The sequence below is a fragment of the Hyaena hyaena genome, unplaced genomic scaffold (genome assembly GCF_003009895.1).
Source record: "Hyaena hyaena isolate Hyena2069 unplaced genomic scaffold, ASM300989v1 scaffold_13, whole genome shotgun sequence".
In the NCBI taxonomy this organism is placed as follows: Eukaryota; Metazoa; Chordata; class Mammalia; order Carnivora; family Hyaenidae; genus Hyaena; species Hyaena hyaena.
Genome location: NW_024080645.1, coordinates 6,020,510 through 6,031,203, shown reverse-complemented (window position 1 = coordinate 6,031,203; position 10,694 = coordinate 6,020,510). Strand labels below are relative to the sequence as shown.

At 61.3% G+C, this 10,694-nt stretch overlaps 1 protein-coding gene across 1 annotated transcript in view; it reads left to right on the top strand.

The window, feature by feature from the left end:
• Positions 1-2,859: 2,859 nt before the first annotated feature.
• Positions 2,860-10,694, top strand: part of ABHD17C (abhydrolase domain containing 17C, depalmitoylase) — a 43,721-nt gene continuing 35,886 nt past the window's right edge. The window contains exon 1 of the mRNA XM_039217253.1: positions 2,860-3,527. Coding sequence (XP_039073184.1) covers positions 2,920-3,527 — 608 coding nt within the window. The 5' untranslated portion in view covers positions 2,860-2,919. The remainder of the gene's footprint in view (positions 3,528-10,694) is intronic.

Below are 10,694 nucleotides of genomic sequence, written 5' to 3'. Positions count from 1 at the left end.
CCCAATGACTGACTCATGGTAAGTACCTCGTAAATATGTTTGCTGACCCAAGTTCAAAGTTAGACCTTCCTCCATGAGATGGTGAGGAGTCACAGGGAAATTCTTTAAGGTCAAAACGAACAGCTGGCAATCTCTGGCCTTTGCATTTTATAGGGCACATTCATGCTTCTGGGTTGCCTGTTAGCGTTCTCCAATCAATATGCCAAGGCACACGGACCGCTGTGGGTGCGCTGTTACTGGACAAATTTCACCATGATCATAGGTCGTGCGGGGCGGAAAAGGTTTGGTCGCTCTGCCCCATGGCACATGCAACTTTGGGGCCTCCATCTAACACTCACACAAACCTGAGACAGCTCAGCTTCCTGGGGGGACTGGCTGCCCCTTCAGCCCACCTCCCCATCTCTTCTAAAAGCCAAGTTTTTATTTATTTACTGCTTTATGGACTTGTATTATACTGCAGGACCCGCCACAGGTCCTTTGTGGGGCAAGGCGGCGTACGAATAAATTTTCCTGACAACGTGAATTGGCTACAGGCCATGAGACACAGAGCCTGTCGTCTCCATCAGCCTCGCAGAGGACGGACACTCCGACTCCCGTCCCAGCGCCCTTCTGTGAACTGCCCAAACGGAGGGGACCCAAGGTATTTGAGAAAGACCACAGGGCGTGCCAGCCGTTTCCACCTCCGTCCTCAAAGTTCTCTCCCTATTCTGAGTTAGACGCGGCGACTGCCTGAGCTCCCTGCAAGCCCCGCCGTGGAGAGAGGGCTCTCTTATTCATGGGGAGTAGGTCTGGTTTTTTCCTTTCTTTAAAGACACGTGAAAAACTTGTGAATTTTCTCCTGAGGCTCTAATTAGATTATATGTAAGGCACTCCGGAGAAGGAGCTGTCACTCATCTTTGCATAACTGCTGCACACAAAAAATCTTGGGTGCTGTGAGCATGAAAACATCACATAAATATTCACCAGAACTGAATACAAGGTACAAAGTGTGTATCCAAGCAAAGTATCCAGAAGTGTACCGCGTCATAAACCTTTTAAAGACGGGAATCCAATCCGGTGAAGTTAAAAACCTGGTTTTAGGTAAAACTTCACCTGGTGTGAATAATTTAAAAAGAGTCCATGAAAATATTTTGATTGTAGGCTTTGCCAAGCAGGTTTTCTCTAAGTTTCTGGATGGTTCCAAAACATCTAAAATTATTTTAGTGAAGAAATAGTCTTTGGGGAGGCTGACTGGCTCCACTGGTTAAACGACTGACTCCTGATTTCAGCTTAGGTTATGATCTCACAGTTGGTGAGTTCAAGCCCCAAATGGGGATCTGCGCTGATGGCTCGGAGTCCGCTTGAGATTCTCTCCCCCCGCCCTTCACTCACTCTCTCTCTCTCAAAATAAATCAGCATTAAAAAGAAGATATTTATTTAAAGAAAGAAAAAGGAACGGTCTTATAAACAGGTCCTGAAGGTCTTTGCAATTTGAATTGGCCAACTCATGCAGATGAAGGTGCTCAAAAATACTCCTGTAAAAGCCACGACTAAAGACATCCGTCAGTTAAACAACAGGCCTGGGGGCCTTGGTGCCAGCTCCCAGCCCCTCGCCGCCCTGCGCCCTGCGGGCAGGCCAGGGAGGGGACCTCCTGTTCGTTCCTGAAAGGGAGCTCGGCTGCCTGACCAGGAGGGACAAGGAAGACGAGAAGGCTCTGTGAATTTGGCATCAGGGCATGCCTGGTTTCGGGCACCGAGAGTTCTATTTGGGGGAAAAAAAATCACTTAAAGGCGAAGAACTCCAAGATGGCCCTGGATTTAAGTCATTACAAGCAATCTTGCATGGGTAGGGCCACTTGGCCACCTGGGGCCCTTGGACTTCTCCAGACAAGGCGCGAGGAGCCAGCCGCGTGGCGCACACCTGAGAATCCCCGCGCGGGACCAGAAATGAGCACCGGCAGGGTCCACGCTGGGCGCCGAGCCGCCCCGACTCCTAACGGCCGGTCATGCCCCCGGGAAGGGGGCATCGCGGCGGCTGCGTGTGCAGAGGCAGCGCCGACCCCGCCTGTGTCCCTCAACAGCGGGGCCCCTCGCGGTGCTGCGATCTGAGAGAAGCCGCGGGTTCAGCACAGACACCAAGGGCCGCGAGGTGAGGGACAGGCCGTTCTCGTCCACGCGTTACCATCCTTTTCAGCAGATTCCCAAGAACCTGCAGCCGCGGCCCAACCTGGATTTGGAGTAGGGGGAGGGGGAGGGGAGGGTGCCCGCGCCCCCTGCACGGTCGCTTCGGGGGATCCGCCCAGGGGTCCGGGTGGAGACCCCGGAGCAGGGGCGTCCCGGGGACGGGCGAGCGCTCTCCGCAGGCCCGGCAGGTGCCCGCGCCCCCTCGGGCCTCCCCACGTGGGATCGGCCGGAACAGGGGCGTCTCCGGGAAGGGCGCGCGCGTCCCCGGGCCCGGCAGGTGCCCGCGCCCCCTCCGGGCTCCCCACGTGAGCTCCCCCCAGCTGCCCGCGCGCAGACCCCGCAGCCGGGCGTCTCGGGCGAGGGCGCGCGCGTCCCCGGGCCCGGCAGGTGCCCGCGCCCGCGCTGGGAGGGGTCGCGGGGAGCCCCGCCCAGGTGCCCGGCCCCGCGCCCAGCCCCGCCGCGGGGGGTGGGGGCGCCGGCGCGCGGTAACCCGGAAGTGGCGGCGGCGGCGGGGGCGGCGCGCTGGAGCCATGGCCGCCGCCGCCGCCGGCTTTGTGTGCAGCGCGCGGGCCGCGGCCGCCCGCCCCTCGCCCCGGCCGCGGGGCCGCCGCTGACCCGCCCCGGCTGCGAGCGCCGCGCCCGCCGGGCGGCCCCGCCCCCCGCCCGCCCCCGCCGCCGCCCTCCGCGCCCGCCGGGCCGCCCTCGCCCGCCCTCCGCGCCCGCCCGGCCGCCGCCGCCGGGCTCCCGGCCGCCCCGATGCCCGAGCCCGGCCCCAGGATGAACGGCTTCTCGCTGGGCGAGCTGTGCTGGCTGTTCTGCTGCCCGCCCTGCCCGAGCCGCATCGCCGCCAAGCTGGCCTTCCTGCCGCCCGAGCCCACCTACACGGTGCTGGCGCCCGAGCAGCGCGGCCCCGGCGCGCCCGCCCCGGCCGCCGCCGCCCCGGCCGCCGCCGCCGCCGCCGCCGCGCAGGCCGCCGGGGCGCAGCCCGCGCCGCCGCCGCCCGAGGACGGCCCGGGCGCGGGGCCGGGCGCCTGCAGCCTGCACCTGAGCGAGCGCGCCGACTGGCAGTACTCGCAGCGCGAGCTGGACGCCGTCGAGGTCTTCTTCTCGCGCACGGCCCGCGACAACCGGCTGGGCTGCATGTTCGTGCGCTGCGCGCCCTCCAGCCGCTACACGCTGCTCTTCTCGCACGGCAACGCCGTGGACCTGGGCCAGATGTGCAGCTTCTACATCGGCCTGGGCTCGCGCATCAACTGCAACATCTTCTCCTACGACTACTCGGGCTACGGCGTCAGCTCGGGCAAGCCCTCCGAGAAGAACCTCTACGCCGACATCGACGCCGCGTGGCAGGCGCTGCGCACCCGGTGAGCCCGCGGCCGGGGGGGGGGGGCGGGGGCGGCGGGGGGTCCCCTGCGGGGGGGCGGCGGGGGGCGGAGCCCACCCCCCTCCCCGGGGTCCGCGCCCGCGCCGGCCTTCAGCTCCCCAAACCCCGCTCGGGCGTCCGGTGAGCGCGGACGCGGGGCGCGGGGTTCGCCTGCTCAGGGGCGCCTGGGTGCCTCCGCCGGGCCCTCGCGGCCCCGGTCACCGCCCGCGGCGGCCCTGGGGTGCCGCAGGGCCGGGCAGCAACAACTGGGGTCGCGCCGAGTTTGTGCGAGCCGGCTGCCGGGGACCGAAGGTCCTCACGCTGAAGTGACCTTGGACACGGCGCAGGGGTCTCCGGACCCGGTCTGGGGAAGCGAGGCCTTCCGAAGACTCTTCCCGCCGTCACGTGCTCCGAGGGCCACGTGTGGGCAGCCCCGACGTGGCCGGAGGGCGTGGAGCTGGCCCCGGTGGGGGGCGGCCGGCGCCTGTGGCAGGAGCTTAGCTGGTGGCCTGGGGCCTCCCGCCTCCGCAGGAACAAGCCCACGATGGGTTTGAACCTCATGTGCTGGGTTTGGGAGCCGCTTGACCTTGACTTAGCATAAGGACTGGAGAGCACGTAGGACACAGGGCCTTTGATGAGCAAGGTCCGAACTGGGGACCCGGTTCCCTGCTTAGGCAGCACTCAGGAAACTTCTGCGCGGCCACGTGTCTGGAAGGCGGCGGTCACACGCCGGGTGTGCTCCAGTTTTGGTGTCTGTGACTTTGCCCAGCCGCCCCAGAGCCATGATGATGAAAATACCGGGGACCCTGTCTGTAGTGACACCTGGCTTCTCCCCCTGGAGAGTCCCCAGGGCTCGGGCAGCCGGTGCCCTTACGCAATGGGGACTCACGTATCTTTATCTAAAATGTGTTTGCTTGGCTTATGCAGATCGCCTCCTCTCCTGTTCCCTGCCTCTGCTTATAAATTACCCTTCGCCCTTCTGCGAAAGTAGCTTGTCCAACAGAGAAATATTTCAGATTTAACGTCCATTGCTTCTTTGTGTTCCCCTAGAGGTTTCCAACCAAGGACTTCATTTGGCTGATTGTTTTTCGAAAATGATTTGGGTGGGTGAGAATGTATCACATGTAGATACACTGAGTCAGGATTCGGGAGTGGTTAAAAGCCACCTAGCTGTTCCAGTAAAGGGTTTCAAATCTCTGCGTCCACACAGTCAGTACATTGCTACAGTGTGCTGTAGGTAAAGGTATCAAGCAGCGGTTGGCATTAAATCTTTAAAAAAAAATGAAACATTAAAATCCTACCTCGAGTATCAAGATGTTAGGAACCATTGTTCGAACGTGTGCAGAACCACATTAGAACTGAAGCCTGCCAGGTTCAGGACCGGGCCTTTGCCCTGAGTATAGAGTGTGGCTCGGTTACAACACTGAGCAGTTATTTCCTGGAGACTTTGGTCACATTTAGTTTAATTAAAGGCACTGTTTTTAGACAAACATTTCGAGGCAGTTTTGGATTATCTGATGATGTGTCTAAATTATGCCCATGATTTATTTATTTTATATCACAACTCATGTCTAGATTGATTCACACAGCTACAAAATGGGTTAGAATTTATTTTTTTAATGTTTATTTATAGAGAAAGAGAGAGAGCCGAGGAGGGACAGAAAGAGAGGGAGAGAGGATCCCAAGCAGGCTCCGCACTGTCAGCACAGAGCACGATGTGTGGCTTGATCTCACAGCCCTGAGATCATGACCTGAACCGAAAACAAGAGATGGACGCTTACTGGACTGAGCCACCCAGGCACCCCTAAAAGGGGTTAGAATTTAAAGGCTCCGATAAGCATCTTAGAGGTTGAAGAAACTTACAGATCATCTTGCCCTGTGCTTTCCGTGCCCTTTCCACAGTGGCCCCACAGTAACAAATACTAGACCTTAGATCGATCGCGCACATGCAGGTTCGTCGGGATCTGCCTGTATACGTTTGTGTCTAAAGCAGGTGCTTCACAGACACCCATTTCTGTGGGTAATGTACTTGGTGTAATAGATTCCATTTTATTTCATGTTAAAAAAAAAAAAACACACAAGGAAAAGCATGCGGGTTTCCAGCTCCTGAATTAATCTCCTAACTTGTGGACGTTGGTCTTGTGCGCCTGCCTTGTCTGACAGAGGCCGGGGACGATCATCGGACAGGGGCCCGCGGTGGTCTCTCGGCTGCTGGTTTAGCGCTCTTCCCACGTCGTGGCGTCGTCCTATTTATCAGGTTTCTCAAGGGGCCGTGTCTGTGTCTCACTCTGACAACGTAGGAATCGCCCGACTTTGAAGCTGTTGTCCCTTAACCGCCTGTCGCCAGCGGCCCCCGTCCTCTGTGGTTCTTCTGCCCCGACCTCGCCGCCAGCGTGCCCTGTTCTGTGCCCACTTGCGGCTCTGTTCGGGTCATGGCCGCGGCAGGAGCGCCTTCCCCCACAGGGACCCGCTCCGTGGCTGGGTCACCCCAGCCGTTGCCACCTTCTGCCCCCGTGTCTTTGGGGATCTCTTTTCTGACCTCCTGGCCCACCACTCTGCTCAAGATCCTGAAGGGGCGAGCGTGCCGTGTCCTGCGTGATCTCTGTCCAGGCCCCGGGTGGGTGCCCGCGGCTGGACCGTAGGGCTCCGAGTCAGGTGTGTGCGTCCCTGCTCGCTTCCCTGAGCACCTGGCCCAGTGCTGGCCTCCTTCCTCCGCCCTCAGGCTCACCTCCGGCCGCTCCCGTGTGCCCTTTTCCTGTGCCGGGAGCACTCCGTCCGGCCGCGCCCTGATGGGATTCCGGGAGTCTTTGTGTTGCTGGCGCTCAGCCCTGCGCTTACCACACTTTCCCCCACGTCCTGTTACTTGACTGTGTTCCCACTAAACTGAAAGTCTCTTGAGGGCAGGGCCTCCGTGTCTTCCTTACGCCCCACAGTGCATTGAAATAATAGTACACGTTAAATATTTGTTTAATGGGGCGCCTGTTGACTCAGTCAGTTAAGCATCCGACTGCAGCTCAGGTCATGATGTCACTGTTCATGAGTTCGAGCCCCACGTCGGGCTCTGCTGACAGCTCAGAGCCTGGAGCTGCTTCAGATTCTGTGTCTCCCTCTCTGCCCCTCTCCCGCTCGTGCTCTGTCTCTCTCAAAAATAAACAAAAAATTATTTGTATTTGTTTAATGAATTGCACATACGGGTGCCCCTTAAATAAATAAGTGATATAAATGCAGTTTTTTGCAGGTTGGACCCTTAGGAAGGAGAGTTGGGTCCTGTTTCCCCTCCACAGTTTTCACGTGCAAGGCTATAGCCGTGGGGGGTGTACGACGTACACACACTCCGTACCTGTGACGCGATGTCCTTGGGACGGCCAGTGTCTGTGTGGAGCGGTCCCTGGGTCCATCCCCTGTGCCCACTGTCACGGGCCGCCTGGTGCTGGGCAGGGGACTCCCCTGGAGACGTCACCGAGTGTGCCTGCGGTGGGCACGTGCCTGGGCGAGGTTAGCGATCCGTGTGAGGGGTGTGCGGCTGGCAAGTGGTCCGGGGCAAAGGCTTCTGGAGGGAGGAAACTTGAAGGCGAGCAGGGTGCTCATTGCTGTTGGGCCAGCAGGTGATTTTTTTAAGCATTTGACACCTGGCTAGCAAAGGTGTGGAGAAGTAGGTTTGAAGGGTCTGGGAAGGGTGTGGACACAGCAGGAAGTCGCGTGGTGCCCTGGCCCCGGCGTGGTGCCCTGGCCCCGGCGGGCTGCTGCGAGGAGACACCACAGCCTGGGTGGCCTGAGGTCCTCCTGGTGTGTTCCTCTGGTTTTAGAGGCTGGAAGCCTGAGACCAGGGCGCCAGCGGGGTCGGGGTCCGGTGAGGCCCCTCTTCCTGGTGTAGACTGCTGGCCTATTGTGTGTTCACACCGCACAAGGGACAGGGGTGCCTTCTCGGGCACTAAGCTCACCAGAGGGCTCTACCATCATGACCACCTTCCGGAGGCCCCGCCTCCTGATACCGTCACTTTGGGGGTAGATTTCAACACAGGAACTCTGGGGAGGGGACTCCTGAATGTCTAGCCCCCCGGCAGCTGGTGTGGGAACAGGGAGGAGGCTTCTCTGCAAGTGAGAACCTGAGCGTGACAGACAGCCTGAAGGTCAGGACGTGGGTGACGTTTGTGCTGTGAACTAGAAAGGACACTGGAAGCCGGGGTGGCCTTCTTGGGAGGCCGTGTGTAGCGGAGCTGGTGAAGGGACTCCTCTGTACAGGAAGAGGCACCGGCGGCTCAGGCGGGAGGAGGCGGGCTGAGCCCCCTGCACACATCCGGGGTGAGGGGGGTCCTCGCGACGCCAGCGCTGTAGACTGCAGAAGTGGGACCGGGATTCAAGAAGGGGTGAGGCAAGCTGGTCTGCAAGTATGAACCCAAACCAGCAAATGACCCAGACACTGAGGTGTGGGGCAGCGGGGGGCGCTTTGGCCGAAGCATCTTCATCTGGACAAACAGCACCGGGGCAGCTATGCGTGAGCTCCCCATCCGCGTTTGCCACTGTCCGCAGAAGTTGTCGGAATGTCCCTTCCGCCGATGCAGAGGCCGTGCGGAGTGAGGCAGTGGGTGACAGACACTGACCGTCAGAGGAAGCAAATGCAGACAGAGAGAGATGAAAGACGCTCGGTGCCTACGTGCAGAAGGCAAATGATGAAGGATAACGTTTCACCCACTCATTCAATTCCTTTGCCAGCAAACCATTAACCATGAATCACACGTGTTGATATGCACTTGAGCCTGACCCAGGTGGGTAGGGTACTGCCCCTTGAGTATCCCTAACCCTAAATGCTTGCTTTCTTCTTTTTCCTTTTTGTGAAAGGCGGGATAGATTTTAGAGGCATTAAAACAATTTTTTAATGATTTAATTTATTTTTAAGAGAGAGAGAGAGCGCGCGACAGAGCACAGGTGGGGGAGGGGCAGAGAGAGAGGGAGACTCAGAATCCGAAGCAGCTCCAGGCGCTGAGCCGTCGGCACAGAGCCCGACGCCGGGCTCGAACCCACAAACCGCGAGGTCATGACCTGAGGCAGTTTGAATACTATCCCCGTGTTGGTGTTTTATGACTTGTGCGTCTGGCTCATGAGACGCGTAATTAGGAAGTGGTGGCCGTAGTGGGTGCCCGCGCGTGGCGCACCCTTCGAGAGCCCCGCGCGTGGGGCGTGACGGGGGTCTGCGGTCTGCACTGTGGGGAGGGGTCTCCCGGGAGCAGGCCTTCGCCGGGGCCGTGGGAGTTAGGGACCCGGGCGTCCCCGTTCGTCAGCTTCCCCGGAGGGGCCTTCGGGTGCCGCTCGGGGGGCGCCCAGGTTTCCAGCGCGGCCTGACTGGGCGCGGGGTGAAAGAAGGGGAGCAGATCCTGGCTCGCAGTTCAAGGCGGCGCGTGGGGCCGCCCCCCGGGAAGACCCCCCCCAAAGACGCGGTGAAAAGCGTGTTTTGGGGTTGGCACGGCGCCTCCCGACCCCGCCCTGCAAGCGCACCGCTCCTCGCCCGCCTCTTCACGCCGCCCGCACCCCTGCGCGTCTGGCGGGCACGGCGGGACTCGGGGCCCTCGTGTGCGCCACTCAGGAGCGCCGTCCAGGCGCTGCCTCGGGCCTCGCTGTCGCCCGGGGGTCCCGGCGCGGGCGGCGCGACCGCGGGATTGCGTGTGCGTGGGCGTCAGCCCCGCGGTCCTCGCGCGTGAGCGTCGTCTGTGCGCAGGCGCCCTGGGAGGCGGGGCCGGGAGGCTGGGGGCGGGGCTGGGGCGGGGCCAGGGGAGGGAGGCGTGGCCGGGGCGCGGGGGCGGGGGCGGGGGCGGGGGCGCGGTGTCCAACCCCGGGAAGAGGGCTTTTTGCTTATTTTCTGTGTGTAGAGCTCACTTGCAGAACACCACCCCGAGGCCGCTTACAGTGCAGCCCGGGGCGCCTGGGGCTCAGTCGGTTGAGCATCTGACTAGGTTTCAGCTCGGGTCAGGAGCCCCCGGTTCGTGGATCGAGCCCCCGCGTCAGGCTCTGCCCTTCAGCGCAGAGCCCGCTTGGGATTCCCTGCCCCTCTCTGTGCCCCTCCCCTGCTTGCTCTCCGTCGCCCTCAAAATCAACAAAAATAAACTGAAAACCAGCGCAGGCCTGAGCTCGCCGCCTGCCCCCGCCGGCTCGCCTCCGGAGCGGGACCTGCCCTCCCCACGCCCCACGCCCCACGCCCCACGCAGGTCGGTGTCGGGGCCCAGCGCGGGCGGGGGTCCTGCCGCAGCGCACCCCTTCCCGGTGCCCCCTGCTCGCAGGGCGCTGAGGCCAGAAACCCCCGCTGACGCCGCAGCCCGATGCCCAGGGACCCAGAGTCTCGGCACAGACCCTCTGAGGACGTCACCACCCAGCTGTTCGGGTGACTTCTTTCTCTCTCGCCGCTGCTTTACACCGCAGGCTCCCTGGTTTGTCCACGAGATTTAATTTACCAAAGTTAGAGAGGCGCAGACCCGTTTGAGCTGCGGAGACTCGACCTCATCCCAGCTGTCCTTCCCGTCCGCCCTGGCTCCTTGAACAAGGCGCCCACACGCCTGGGCTTCCTGTTCCGAGAGGGGGGTGGGGGGCTGGGGCTCTGCCGGCCAAGGTCCGCCCCTCCCGGTGGCCGGGCTGTGAGTCCCGGTCTCCACGCAGCCCTGGCCTCCACAGCGCTCACGACAGCGGCACAGGCCTTGAGGAGTAGCCCCTGGTTCGTTTAACGCACGTCAGTCAGGCAGTGACCTCATCGCCTTTCCTTGACCACGCGCATGGCCTCCCACGGCATGTGACAGGCGGTGGGAAGGTGGCCCCCCTCCCTCCTGCCCTGCAGCTGATGGCCACCCCTGGGCCGCTGGGGACAAGTGGCCAGTGGCGTGGACTGGGCGCTGAGCAAGCCCCGGGCAGGAGAGTGGGCGGGCGTGGGGGAAGGAGGCGAGGGACACACACGGGCGAGCGTGGGCCAGTGTGGCTTGTGTGCCTCCCCTGTTAGGGGCCCCAGCTTGAAGTGACTTCATGACTGATGCGTTCGTTTAGGTGACCTACAGCTGTGCTGATTCCTGGCTCTTAGCAAGGGCGTTTCAAGGGTGACCTGGAGAGGAATGTTCTGGCGAGTCTGCGCTCTCTGATGCCTTTATGGTCAAGGGCCCAGGCTTGGAGTCCAGCAGACCTGAGTTTGGAG